The sequence below is a fragment of the Monodon monoceros genome, unplaced genomic scaffold (genome assembly GCF_005190385.1).
Source record: "Monodon monoceros isolate NGI ecotype Baffin Bay Population unplaced genomic scaffold, NGI_Narwhal_1 Super_Scaffold_6, whole genome shotgun sequence".
NCBI lineage: Eukaryota > Metazoa > Chordata > Mammalia > Artiodactyla > Monodontidae > Monodon > Monodon monoceros.
Window position 1 is genome coordinate 16,248,627 of NW_021703783.1, and position 14,577 is coordinate 16,263,203.

Here is a 14,577-nt window from a genome sequence, read left to right on the forward strand (position 1 = left end):
TTTCCCACCCCTCTAGGTGGTCACAAAGCACCGAGCTGATCTCCCTGTGCTATGTGGCTGCTTCCCACTAGCTATCTATTTTACAGTTGGTAGTGTATATTATGCCCATGCCACTCTCTCACTTCATCCTAGCTTACCCATCCCCCTCCCCGTCCTCAAGTCCATTCTCTACATCTCCGAATTTGTTCCTGTCCTGCCCCTAGGTTCTTCAGAACCATTTTTTTCCCCTTAGACTCTGTATATACGTGTTAGCATACGGTATTTGTTTTTCTCTTTCTGACTTACTTCACTCTGTATGACAGTCTCCAGGTCCATCCACCTTGCTACAAGTGACTCAATTTCGTTTCTTTTTATGGCTGAGTAATATTCCATTGTATATGTGTGCCACGTCCTCTTTATCCATTCATCTGTCGATGGGCACGTAGGTTGCTTCCTTGTCCTGGTTATTGTAAATAGAGCTGCAGTGAACACTGTGGTACATGACTCTTTGAATTATGGTTTTCTCAGGGTATATGCCCAGGAGTGGGATTACTAAGTCATATGGTAGTTCTATTTTTAGTTTTTTAAGGAACCTCCATACCATTCTCCATAGTGGCTGTATCAATTTACATTCCCACCAACAGTGCAAGAGGGTTCCCTTTTCTCCACACCCTCTCCAACATTTATGGTTTGTAGATTTTTTGATGATGGCCATTCTGACTGGTGTGAGGTGATACCTCATTGTAGTTTTGTTTGCATTTATCTAATGATTAGGGATGTTGGGCATCCTTTCATGTGTTTGTTGGCAATCTGTATATCTTCTTTGGAGAAATGTCTATTTAGATCTTCTACCCAGTTTTGGATTGGGTTTTTTGTTTTTTTGATATTGAGCTGCATGAGCTGCTTGTATATTTTGGAGACTAATTCTTTGTCAGTTGCTTCATTTGCAAATATTTTCTCCCATTCTGAGGGTTGTCTTTTCATCTTGTTTATGGTTTCCTTTGCTGTGCAGAAGCTTTTAAGTTTCATTAGGTCCCATTTGCTTATTTTTGCTTTTATTTCCATTTCTCTAGGAGGTCGGTCAAAAAGGATCTTGCTGTGATTTATGTGATACAGTGTCCTGCCTATGTTTTCCTCTAAGAGTTTTATACTGTCTGGCCTTACATTTAGGTGTTTAATCCATTTTGAGTTTTTGTGTATGGTGTTAGGGAGTGTTGTAATTTCATTCTTTTACATGTAGCTGTCCAGTTTTCCCAGCACCACTTATTGAAGAGGCTGTCTTTTCTCCACTGTATGTTCTTGCCTCCTTTATCAAAGATAAGGTGACCATATGTGCATGGGTTTATCTAAGTGCTTTCTATCCTGTTCCATTGATCTATATTTCTGTTTCTGTGCCAGTAGCATACTGTCTTAATTACTGTAACTTTGTAGTATAGTCTGAAGTTAGGGAGTCTGATTCCTCCAGCTCCGTTTTTCGTTCTCAAGATTGCTTTGGCTATTCGGGGTCTTTTGTGTTTCCATACAAATTGTGAAATCTTTTGTTCTAGTTCTGTGAAAAATGCCATTGGTAGTTTGATAGGGATTGCATTGAATCTGGAGATTGCTTTGGGTAGTATAGTCATTTTCACAATGTTGATTCTTCCAATCCAAGAACATGGTATATCCCTCCATCTGTTTGTATGATCTTTAATTTCTTTCATCAGTGTCTTATAATTTTCTGCATACAGGTCTTTTGTCTCCTTAGGTGGGTTTATTCCTAGGTATTTTATTCTTTTTGTTGCAATGATAAATGGGAGTGTTTCCTTAATTTCTCTTTCAGTTTGTTCATTATATACAGGAATGCAAGAGATTTCCATGTATTAATTTTGTATCCTGCTACTTTACCAAATTCATTGATTAGTCCTAGTAGTTTTCTGGTACCATCTTTAGGATTCTATATGTATAGTATCATGCCATCTGCAAACAGTGACAGCTTTACTTCTGCTTTTCCAATTTGGACCCCCTTTATTTCTTTTTATTCTTTGATTGCTGTGGCTAAAACTTCCAAAACTATGTTGAATAATAGTGGTGAGAGTGAGCAACCTTGTCTTATTCCTGATCTTAGTGGAAAAGGTTTCAGTTTTTCACCATTGAGAATGATGTTGGCTGTGGGTTTGTCATATATGGCCTTTATTATGTTGAGGTAAGTTCCCTCTATGCCTATTTTCTGGAGGGTTTTTATCATAAATGGATGTTGAATTTTGTCAAAAGCTTTTTCTGCATTTATTGAGATTATCATATGGTTTTTACCCTTCAATTTGTTAATACGGTGTGTATCACATTGATTTATTTGCATATATTGAAGAGTCCTTGCATTCCTGGGATAAACCTCACTTGATCATGGTGTATGATCCTTTTAATGTGCTGTTAGATTCTGTTTGCTAGTATTTTGTTGAGGATTTTTGCATCTATGTTCATCAGTGATATTGGCCTGTAGTTTTCTTTCTTTGTGACATCTTTGTCTGGTTTTGGTCTCAGGGTGATGGTGGCCTCGTAGAATGAGTCTGGGAGTGTTCCTCTCTCTGCTATATTTTGGAAGAGTGTGAGAAGGCTGAGACTGTCCTCAATTCTTTTCATTCTTTTTCCTTTATTCTGCTCTGCAGTAGTTATTTCCACTATTTTATCTTCCAGGTCACTTACCTGTTCTTCTGCCTCAGTTATTCTGCTATTGATTCCTTCTAGAGAAGTTTTAATATCATTTATTATGTTGTTCATCATTGTTTGCTCTTTAGTTCTTCTAGGTCCTTGTTAAATGTTTCTTGTATTTTCTCCATTCTGTTTCCAAGATTTTGGATATCTGTACTATCATTACTCTGAATTCTTTTTCAGGTAGACTGCCTATTTCCTCTTCATTTGTTTGGTCTGGTGGGTTTTTACCTTGCTCCTTCATCTGTTGTGTGTTTTTCTGTCTTCTCATTTTGCTTAACTTACTGTGTTTGGGGTCTCCTTTTTGCAGGCTGCAGGTTCGTAGTTCCCGTTGTTTTTGGTGTCTGTTCCCAGTGGCTAAAGTTGGTTCAGTGGGTTGTGTAGGCCTCCTGGTGGAGGGGACTAGTGCCTGTGTTCTGGTGTATGAAGCTGGATCTTGTCTTTCTGGCAGGCAGGACCATGTCCAGTGGTGTGTTTTGGGGTGTCTGTGAACTTATGATTTTAGGCAGCCTCTCTGCGAATGGGTGGGGTTGTGTTCCTGTCTTGCTAGTTTTTGGCATGGGGTGTCCAGCACTGGAGCTTGCTGGTTGCTGAGTGGAGCTGGGTCTTAGTGTTGAGACGGAGATCTCTAGGAGAGCTCTTGCTGATTGATATTACATGGGGCCGGGAGGTATCTGTTGGACCAATGTCCTGAACTTGGCTCTCCCACCTCAGAGGCTCAGGCCTGACACCTGGCCAGAGCACCAAGACCCTGTCAGCCACACAGCTCAGAAGAAAAGGGAGAAAAAAGAAAAAGAAATAAAAAAGTAAAATAAAATATATAAAGTTATTAAAATAAAAAAGTAGTTAAAGAGGAAGAGAGAGGAAGAGAGCAACCAAATCAACAAACAAATCTACCAATGATAGTAAGTTCTAAATACTAAACTAAGATAAACATAAAACCAGAAACAAATTAGATGCAGAAAGCAAACCCCAAGTCTACAGTTGCTCCCAAAGTCCACCACCTCAACTTTGGGATGATTTTTTGTCTATTCAGTTATTCCAGAGATGCAGGGTACATCAAGTTGATTGTGGAGATTTAATCTGCTGCTCCTGAGGCTGCTGGGAGAGATTTCCCTTTCTCTTCTTTGTTCGCACAGCTCCTGGGGTTCAGCTTTGGATTTGGCCCCGCCTCTGCATGTAAGTTGCCTGAGGGCGTCTGTTCTCCACTCAGACAGGGCGGGGTTAAAGGAGCAGCTGCTTAGGGGACTCTGGCTCACTCAGGCTGGGGTGGGGGGAGAGGGGGGAAGGGGTACTGAATGCGGGGCGAGTCTGCGGCGGCAGAGGCCAGCGTGACATTGCAACAGCATAAGGTGCACCATGTGTTCTCCCGGGGAAGTTGTACCAGGATCACAGGACCCTGGCAGTGGCAGGCTGCACAGGCTCCCGGGAGGGGAGGTGTGGATAGTGACCTGTGCTTGCACACAGGCTTCTTGGTGGCTGCAGCAGCAGTTTTAGCATTTTATGTCCGTGTCTGGTGTCCACGCTGCTAAGCCACGGCTCGTGCCTGTCTCTGGAGCTCGTTTAGGCAGTGCTCTGAATCCCCTCTCCTTGTGCACCCTGAAACAATGGTCTTTAGCCTCTTAGGCAGTTCTAGACTTTTTCCAGGACTCCCTCCTGGCTAGCTGTGGTGCACTAGCCCCCTTCAGGCTGTGTTCACTCAGCCAACCCCAGTCCTCTCCCTGGGATCTGACATCCGAAGCCCGAGCCTCGGCTTCCAGCGCCCATGGCGGGTGAACAGACAAGCCTCTCGGGCTGGTGAGTGCTGGTTGGCACTGATCCTCTGTGCGTGAATCTCTCTGCCTTGTCCTCTGCAACCGTGGCTGCGCTCTCCTCTGTGGCTCCGAAGGTTCCTCCCCCCCACCCTCCCTGCCACCCCCTGTCTCCATCAGTGAAGGGGCTTCCTAGTGTGTGGAACCTTTTCCTCCTTCACAGCTCCCTCCCAGACGTGCACGTCCTATCTCTATTCTTTTGTCTCTGTTTTTTCTTTTTCCTTTTGCCCTAACCAGGTACATAGGGAGTTTCTTGCCTTTGGGAAGTCTGAGGTCTTCTGCCAGCATTCAGTAGGTGTTCTGTAGGAGTTGTTCCACGTGTAGATGTACTTTTGATGTATTTGTGGGGAGGAAGGTGATCTCCATGTCTCCTCTGCCATCTTGAAGGTCCACCCCCCCAATAGTGTATTTTATTATTAAACAATTTATTTGCTTTTTCTGGTCACTGGGTTTAATATTATGACTGAACAGAAATAATATATCTGAATTCCTAAAACAGTAGGCCAGTTTGTATTACATAGTTTAATTTGTGGAAGAGAATTACATTTTACACTATAAATTTGATGTTATTTTGTATTTTAAAAATCCTTCTGGTATGTATTTCTTGCTTCTTGATATTTCTATATCTTTTATATTTAAAATATTTTTTCATATAAGAATTGTACATTCATTATAGAAAAATTAGAAAATATGGATACACAAAACATTTAAAAAAAATCGTCTGCAGTGTCACCAGCCAGAAATAATGTGTTAACCTATTCTTTATAAACTTTCTGAAGCTTTGCTTCATGTATACACACCTGTGAATGCATGTGTGTTTCTATTATAAAATAGAGTGTTATGTATATTGCTTTGAAGTCTTGTATTTTTAAAATCAACTCTGTAATAAAAATATTTCTATATGACTATATTTACTTCTTTACACTAATTTCTAATGGTTTCAAAGATTTCACTGTGTGAGTATACCATAATTTGTTGGACATTTGGGTCATTTTGTTGTTTTGATTTTTTTTTTTTTAATAAGCAATGTGTCTCTCCAGGATTTTAATTAAAGGTACTCAGTATTTTTGTAGTAAAGAGACCTATTTAATCCATTGCTTCCCAAATACCCTTTCACTGTTCTGGCAAAATATTTTTCTGAAAACTAGTTTTAGTGATTCAGTGGATATAGGAAGTTGGCTGTTGGTATCAATATCCATGTACTGAATTTCTTAGATTTTTTTTTTTTTTGAGTCATGAATGGCTGTTGACTTTTATCACCTGATGTATTGCATCTACTGAAATTTTATTATTTTTCATTTTGAATTTCTTCTAGCTTTATTGAAATGTGATTGACAATAAAAATTGTATATATTTAAGGTATACAATGTGATGTTTTGATATATATAAGTAACATCTTGAATTTTTTTTTTGAATTTATTTATTTTATTTATTTATTTTTGGCTGCATTTGGTCCTCACTGCTCTGCACTGGCTCTCTCCATTTGCAGCGAGTGGGGGCCACTCCTTGCTGCGGTGTACAGGTCTCTCACCACAGTGGCCTCTCCTGTTGCAGAGCACGGGCTCCAGAGCGTGGGCTCGGCAGCTGCGGCACATGGGCCCAGCCACTCCATGGCACGTGGGATCCTCCCGGACCAGGGCCTGAACCCACGTCCCCTGCACTGGCAGGTGGATTCCCAATCACTGCACCACCAGGGAAGTTTGAATTTTTAATGCGATGATTTAGGTGAACAAACTTCCTAATATTAAATCTTAATTATGGAATTTTAATTAATTTGTATTTGCTAGTATTTTATTTAGGATTTTAGCATCTCTAGGTTGGCTCTGCAGTTTTCCTTTTTGTGTTGTCTTAATGAGATTTTGCTATCAAGATAATTCTGGCTTGGTCCGATGAATGGAGACTATTAGCATCTGTTTCCATTATCTGCTATTTTTCCTTGAAGGGTATTCCTTGATAAAGCACTCCAGTTACATCATCTATCCTTACTATTTTTATTTAGGGAATAGGTTTAGAGTATTTTTGTTAATGTCTTCCTTAGATATGTTTCTCTCCTGGTTTGTATCAATACAGGTAATTTATATTTGCTAGAAATTTATCCATTTTGTCAAGACGTTATAGTTATTTCTATATATTTTGCATAATTTTTATTTTGTATTCTCCTAAACATCTGTGTTTAGATCTTACTAACATTGTATTCCTGTATCTTTGCCTTTTGCTCTTGTTTAGGATTCTCTGCTCTTTGTTTAGCTTTTTGGTTTTAAAATTTTTTCTGTTTTCCTCACTTTCCTTTGTCCATTTTTAAAAAGTAAATTTATGCATGTTTATGAAATTGAATAATCTAAAAGTCTAATAACAAGTTTAAAAACAAAAAACAAAACAGGTCCTTGCCCTACCCTTCTCAACCCATTTCTCACTCCCTCCCTCCACTTTTAAATCTTTTAGGTCTGTCTTCTGATATTTAGCTCCATATTTCAAAATAAATTGTGTATACTGCTATTTCTTGATTTTTCAGTTTGAGACATTATCTATAAATTCAAACTACCAAAGATGAGGTTGAGTAAACACAGAAAGAACATGCATTATATAAAGTCAAGATAATAGACACACAGATAGAATAACTCTAAACTACCACAGTACGTTAAGTTTTACCCTGACGTTATTTTTTCAGTTAGCGTGATGAGAATACAGAAGATCTCTATTAATGTACAAATGCATCATCTGGTAAACATTAGGGTGATCCAGAAGTTATTTTATTTTTAAATCCCTTCACTTAGATTACTTTATCAGGCAGGCACTGAGCTATATGGAATCCTAAAGAAGTGGGTGCATAGGATATGTAAATATTGATATGAACAAAAAGAAAATAGGTTCAGATTATGTGAACCTGTCCAGGGCTTGGTAAGGACAAAGGAGGGTGGGAAATTAGACATAAGAAGGAAGGCATCTTTCTTACTTTAAGGCAGGCCAAAGACTACTTTTGACTGAATGAAATCTAAGCCTGAGGCATAAATCATGCTGCTTCCCTATTTGTCAAGCTAAAATGATACACAGATTGGTCCTCTTTTTTTGCCTTATTTTAAGCCTTACTTTGTATGCTACAAATGTATAAGAATCAGTGTGATATAGGCACCTACCAGGGGCATCAATCTTTTCTATTCATTCTGCTAAGATAATAGATTTAAAGGCTTTAAAGACTCAATTCTAATGAATCAATATTCAAATGGCTGAATTCCTCTTCTTCCTTTCCTGCTTGCTTCTAGTTTAAGCTGGCAAGACCACAAAGTTAGCAAAATTCTTCCTCGTTATTTATTCCAAAGGCAACATTTAAATTTATTCTTTGCTATAATGAGGCTTAAACTGGAGGGATTGAGAAAGAATGCTGGCTACAGAGTCCCAAGAGCAGGATTGCTTAATCAGATATCCTGGTCGATTTTAATTGAAAAACTTTGCCAACTTACTGTGGTAAAATGAGGGAACTTCACATCAAGTTATGTCTACAGAATTGTGATCTATTGTGAAATAAAAACATTATCTAATCAACTGCATGGGTTTGAATTAAATTTTTTTTTTTTTTTTACTTTAAAAATCAACTTTGACAGATCAGAGTCAAGGAATGTTTTCATAATGGACACTTCATCCAAAGAAAATATCCAGTTATTCAGCAAAAATTCAATGCAACCTGTTGGGAGGCCTTCCTTTAAAACAGAATATCCCTCCTCAGAGGAGAAACAACCCTGCTGTGGTGAACTAAAGGTAACAAACAATTAAATGATAAACAACCATAAGTGGTTAACTAAAGAGGTAAGAGAATTTGGTGGAGTCCATGCTCTCAGTTCTTGATCCAGTTATTTTCTACACACTATAGCTAGAGGTGAGAAATTTTTTTCCACTTTAAAAAGTGACCTTAGATGCAATTTATGAAAACCACACTTTGCTGGGCAGTGAAAGCAATCTTTGCCTGACTATGTAGTTTAAATTACTAAATATTACTTTCCTGGCTCACTTGAATGCCCCTCCGAAACAGAAAGGAGAGAGGTAATGATATTCATTAAATATCTACCATGTACCAGATGTTATGCTACACACAGTTGTAACATTTAATCTATGAAACATCCATATTATTCCCATTCTATAAATGAAAAATTTGACTTTCCTGGACACACAGTAAGGGACAGGGTTCCCTTTTAAATGGTGCTCAACGTGACTCCAAGTTCCTATACTTTCCTTGCATCAAATATTCACTCAACAAATACATACGGTTTTTTTTCATATAATCTGCCTTATAGATACTCCATCACAGACCCAGGTCTAGTAAAACACACAAGCCAGATATCAAAAAGAATATATTTTTTTCATTGAATAAGAATTTGAGTACGAATTTAACTTGAATATGAACTTAAACACAAAGAATAGTAGTTCTACTTTTTCAGTCTGTTACGTTCCCTGCTAGAACATTAACCATTGCTGTGAAATACACAATAATGAGTATTAGACCTGTGATAAGATGTTGAGTATTTGGTTGATGGTTTTTGTTTTATCTTCTTACCTTTCAATGGTTCCTTCCTCTCTCTGCTTCCCCATGCAATGAATCTTCTTTTCAAAGCCAAGACATCTTTGAATGCCCTTTGGGGGAGAGGGGGAGAAAGGGTGGAATTCAACATACATTATGAATGAAAGTCTATTTGAATTTTTAGAACTCTACATGAGCTTGAGGTGGGAAGAAGCCTATTACTTTGCTTGAATGAAATCTTCAGTGGTAACAGGCTTGTTACCTGGTTTGTGGTTTGTGTTTCTGTCTCTCTGTTTAGTAAATTTCCAGTCATATGTCAGGCTGGAGTTAGACTAAGTGTGACCTATCATATTTTTCAGGTGTTCTTGGGTGCCCTGTCTTTTGTTTACTTTGCCAAAGCACTGGCAGAAGGCTACCTGAAGAGCACCATCACTCAGATAGAGAGAAGGTTTGATATCCCTTCTTCACTGGTGGGAGTTATTGATGGTAGTTTTGAAATTGGTAGGTATTGCAGATGCCTGACTTTACTTTTTTTTTTTTTTTTTGCGGTACGCGGGCCTCTCACTGTTGTGGCCTCTCCCGTTGCGGAGCACAGGCTCCGGATGCGCAGGCTCAGCGGCCATGGCTCCCGGGCCCAGCTGCTCCGTGGCATGTGGGATCTTCCCGGACCGGGGCACGAACCCGTGTCCCCTGCATCGGCAGGCGGACTCTCAACCACTGCGCCACCGGAAGCCCTGACTTTACTTTTAAGTACAAGGTTTCTAGGCACGACTAAATGACATCCTCACTGCATTCTGCTGTCTGCTAGTATCAGACTCTATCTGTAAAATCTTATTTGGACAGAGTTTGCCATGGCCTTGTGCTACAGTATAGGCAATTTCTTCTCTCCGAGCAAACAGCAATTAACTTCCTGCCCCAGGTGTTCACTATTATATGACTCACACAAGTTTTCAATCAGAGTGAGACTTATCTAGGAGAGAGAGTGAGATGCTGCTGGTATTTTGAGTTAAAAGTATGCAGGAAATGTCCTTACAAAAGAGTTTTATATCCTGGAAGCCCTGTGATTCAAACTTTTCTAGAGCTTCAAAGAAGCTCTAGAAAAATATCTTGTAGTGATTTAAGAAGAAGTTAAACTATAAAAGGGGTATTTCTGTCCAGTGGCCTAGAAAGAATATAAAGGGATTCTATTAACAAGAACACTAGAGCAAAACAGGCAATAAAAATTCTACTCTCCGGGTTCTTTGGTTATAGCCATTGACTGTACACTTTGAACTTGAAAAGACCAAGTGATTTTAGTCACTGTTTTGGAAGTACTTTAAAGAGTGTAATCCCATTTAGCTTCCTGAGTTGACAAACTAAGGGGCTTTGATTCCTTCTTGAAGTAAACAAAATTAATAGTCTCTGTGGTCCTTTCTGCTTGTTGAGTCTCAAATATATGCTATAGTAAAATCTCTAGTGGCTCCAGGTTCAGCTTCACTTAAAGCTTCAGAAGAGTGAAGGAATATATTTCAACTCTTCAACAATTACTTTTTTAGTTCTGTTGGGCTGCACCCGCAGGCCAGCAAGCCCTGTACTTGTCCGGCTTCAAGACCGAAGAAAGAGCCCAGAGTTAGCGACAGAAACATCAGTGGTTTAACGGATAGGGGGAACTTACACGTCTGAAGCAAGGTCCTGGAGCAACAAGCCACCGTGTGCGGCTGACTGCAGGCAGGACATGGCGGCAGTCTTCTCTCCCAGGGAGGAGGGGGAGATTACCAGTTATAGGGGGAATTGACTTCAGGTTGGCTCACTGGTTACCAGGGAAACCAGTAGGTGGCACGCCCCCTCACTGCCGCTTTGACAAGCTATCCTAGTGGAGGTGTTCTGATCTAAAATTAGAACAATCACCAGCTGAAGGGGCAAATATACAGGAAGCTTGGTAGTGTGAGTAGTGTGTAGATGAAGCAGGCACTGGTTGAGCAGGGAATGTACGTAGACCAAAAAAAGAGCCATCTTGGGTGGCCTGATCATACAAGTTCATACTGTATATATCAGTTCTTACCCCAAATATCAGAGAAAGAATTAAAAGAGTGAATAGGTAACCTTTTACCTTCAGGCTTTTACTTCCCAAATCCATCTTTCATCACCCTACCAGGAAAAGATTTCTTGGTTCAGTGCTAGTCAAACATTAATGTTCACGCAAATGACTGGTAAATTGTGTTAAAATGCATAGACATTCTGTAGGAAGGGAAGTAAGATCCTGCATATCTAACAAGCTCCAATACAATGTTGATGCTGTTCATCAATGGGCTGCACTTTGTGTAACAAGTTTCTAAAACACCTGATCATATCACTACCTTGTGTAAACTAATTGGAGACGCCTGGAGGGCTGATTTATTCCTTGATGACTGCCCTGCCTACAACCCTAAATGGAATGAAAGTCCATGGAGGGTCAAGGTAAGGGTAACACTGCCATCAGGAGAAGAAACAAGTATGAAGAGGAAGCTGGGTGCAGATCAAAAGAATAAATCAGACTTACAGAAAGAAGAAATGAGCAGACAGAAAATTACATATGAAGTGATTCACTGATTATTGCTCACTCTAGATTATAGTATAAAAACATTTTGTAGCTGAAGAGACTTGGGAAGAATCTGGTCCAAATTTTTCTTAGATTCCCAGACCCCAGTGCAAAACTTGAGAGGGTCTATATTTAATAGAGAGTACTAATGTTGCACAGGAAGTAAAAAAAGGGCCCTGAGTCTCCAGACCATTCTAAGGATAGAAATTGTTTATTGGATTAGATGCAATAAAAGTCCTCTGACTTCCATTGCAAAACTTTATGCCAAACATCACAGGTTTGCTCTAGTTATTTGCAATCCCTAGTTTTCCAGAAAAGTGGGTTTCCTGACCATAATTTTAATTTACTCCTTTTGCCTCTCTTCATATTCCTTCCTTCCAGGGCTCTGGACCCATTCCCACCCTCTGTTTCTAGCTTTAAATTCTTCTATTTTTTGCAGAACAATTTCATTTATCCTTTGACATCAATTGGCATTATCATCTAACATCTGCCTACTGGATACTCAATTTCTTCCCAAGTAAAGTATTTTCTTGTAACAAGGACTCTTTCTCCAAAAATGACAGAGAGTTTCCAAGAAAATAAAATGTTTTCTTATCAAGACCTACTAATATTTGCAGATATTAATTCTTTGTTTCAAATATTTCTCCATGTATTTTCTTCTAAATATTTAAAACTTTTGCCTTTTACATTTTAGTATTTAGTCAACTTGACATAGATGTTTTTAGATACACTTTGTTTTTTAAGGCAGTTTAGGGTTCACAGCAAAAGTGAGCAGAACGTACAAAGATTTCCAATAAACCCCCTGTCCCCACACATGCACGGCCTCCCCCATTATCAACATCCCTCACCACAGTGGTACATTCATTACAGTTGATGACCTACAGTGATACCTCATTATCATCCACAGTCCAGAGTTGACGTTAAGGCTCACTCTTGGTGTTGTATACTCTGTGGGATTGAACAAATGTATAATGACATGTATCCACTATTATAGTATCATACAGAGCACTTTTAATGCCCTAAAAATCCTCTGTGCTCTGCCTATTTATCCATCCCTACCCCCTTCCCCTTGGTAACCACTGACCTTTTTACTGTCTCCATAGTTTTGCCTGTTTCAGAATGTTATACAGTTGGAATCATACAGTATGTAGCCTTTTCAGATTGGCTTCTTTCACATGGCAATAAGCATTTAAGGTTCTTCCATGTCTTTTCATGACTGGATAACTCATTTCTTTTTAGCACTGAATAATAATCTATTTCTGAATGGACCTTAGTTTATTTATCTATTCATCTAGTGAAGAACTTCTTGATTGCTTCCAAGTTTTGGCAATTATAAAGAAAGCTACTATAAACATCTGTGTGTGCAGATTTTTGTGGGGACATAAATTTTCAACTCTTTTGGATAATTACCAAGGAGCATAGTTGCTGGGTCTTATGGGAAGAATATGTTTAGTTTTGTAAGATACCACCAAATTGTCTTCCAAAGTGGCCGTACCATTTGGAATGAGAGTTCAACAATAAATGAGAGTTCTTGTTGCTCCACACCCTAAGCAGCATTTAATGTTTTGGATTTTGGCCATTCTAATAGATATGTAGTGGTGTTTCACTGTTTCTTAATTTGCAGTTTCCTGATGACATACGATGCTGAACATCTTTTTGTGTGGTTATTTGCCATCTGTGTATCTTCTTTGGTGATCTGTCCATCGAGGTATTTGGTCCATGTTTTAAACAGGCTGCTTGTATTCTTATTGTTGGGTTTTAAGAGTTCTTTGTGTATTTTGGATAACAGTCCTTTAGCTGATATGGCTTTTGCAAATATTTTCTCTTGGTATGTGGTTTGTCTTTTAAGTCTCTTAACATCATCTTTCATAGAGCAGAAATTTTTAATTTTAATAAAGTCCAGCTTATCAATTTTTTCTTTCATGGATTGGGCTTTTGGTGTTGCATCTAAAAAGTCATCACCAAACCCACGGTCTTCTAGGTTTTCTCTTATCTTATCTTCTACAAGTTTTATAGTTTTGCATTTTACATTTAGGTCTGTGATCCATTTTGAGTTTATTTTTGTGAAGACTGTAAAGTCTGTGTCTAGATTCAGTTTTGTTGTGGTATTTTTGCATGTGTATGTCAAGTTCTTCCAGCACCATTTATTGAAAAGACTATCTTTGCTCTATTGTATTGCCCTTATTCCTTTCTCAAAGACCAGTTAACTGTATTTATGTAGTCTGTTTCTGGGCTATCTATTCTGTTCCATGTATCTATTTATCTATTCTTTCACCAGTGTCACACTGCCTTGATTACCGTGGCTTTAGAGTATGTCTTGAAATTGGGTAGTGTCAGTCTTCCAACTTTGTTTTTCTGCAATATCTTGTTGGCTATTCTGGGTATTTTATTTGTCCATAAAAACTTTAGAATCAGTTTGTCACTATCCACAAATAACTTGCTATGATTTTGATTAAGATTGCATTGAATGCATAGATCAAGTAGGAAAGAAATGACATCTTGACAATAGTGAGTCTTCCTATCCATGAACATAAGATATCTCTCCATTTATTGAGTTATTTGATCTCTTTAGCCAGAGTTTTATAGTTCTCTTCATATAGATCTTGTACATATTTTGTTAAATTTATACTTATTTCATTTTAGGGGTTGCTAATGTAAATGGTATCATGTTTTTAAATTCCTGTTTTTCACTGCTGACATATAGGAAAGTGATTGACTTCTGTGTATTAACCCTGTATCTTGCAACCCTGCTATAATCATGTATTAGTTCCAGGAGTTCTTTTGTTAATTCTTTCAGATTTTCTACAAAAATGATCATGTCTTACGGGAACAAAGCTAGTTTTATTTCTTCCTTCCCAATCTGTGTACCTTTATTTCCTTTTCTTGTCCTATTGCATTAAGTAGGACTCCCCGTACAATATTGAAAAGCAATGGTGAGAGGAGATAGCCTTGCCTTGTGCCTGATCTTAGTGGAAAAGCTTTGAATTTCTTACCATTAAGTATGATATTAGCTGTAGTTTTTGGTAGTTTTTTTT

The 14,577-nt window shown here is 38.6% G+C and overlaps 1 protein-coding gene across 3 annotated transcripts in view; it reads left to right on the forward strand.

Moving 5' to 3' along the window:
* Positions 1-14,577, forward strand: part of SLCO1C1 (solute carrier organic anion transporter family member 1C1) — a 57,698-nt gene that overhangs the window by 2,507 nt on the left and 40,614 nt on the right. For 2 of the 3 annotated variants that reach the window (XM_029205995.1, XM_029205994.1), the window contains exons 1-2: positions 8,100-8,228; positions 9,345-9,486. In XM_029205995.1, coding sequence (XP_029061828.1) covers positions 8,100-8,228; positions 9,345-9,486 — 271 coding nt within the window. Of the gene's footprint in view, positions 1-8,074; positions 8,229-9,344; positions 9,487-14,577 lie in introns of those variants that run through there. The other variant, XM_029205993.1, reaches the window with a different exon arrangement.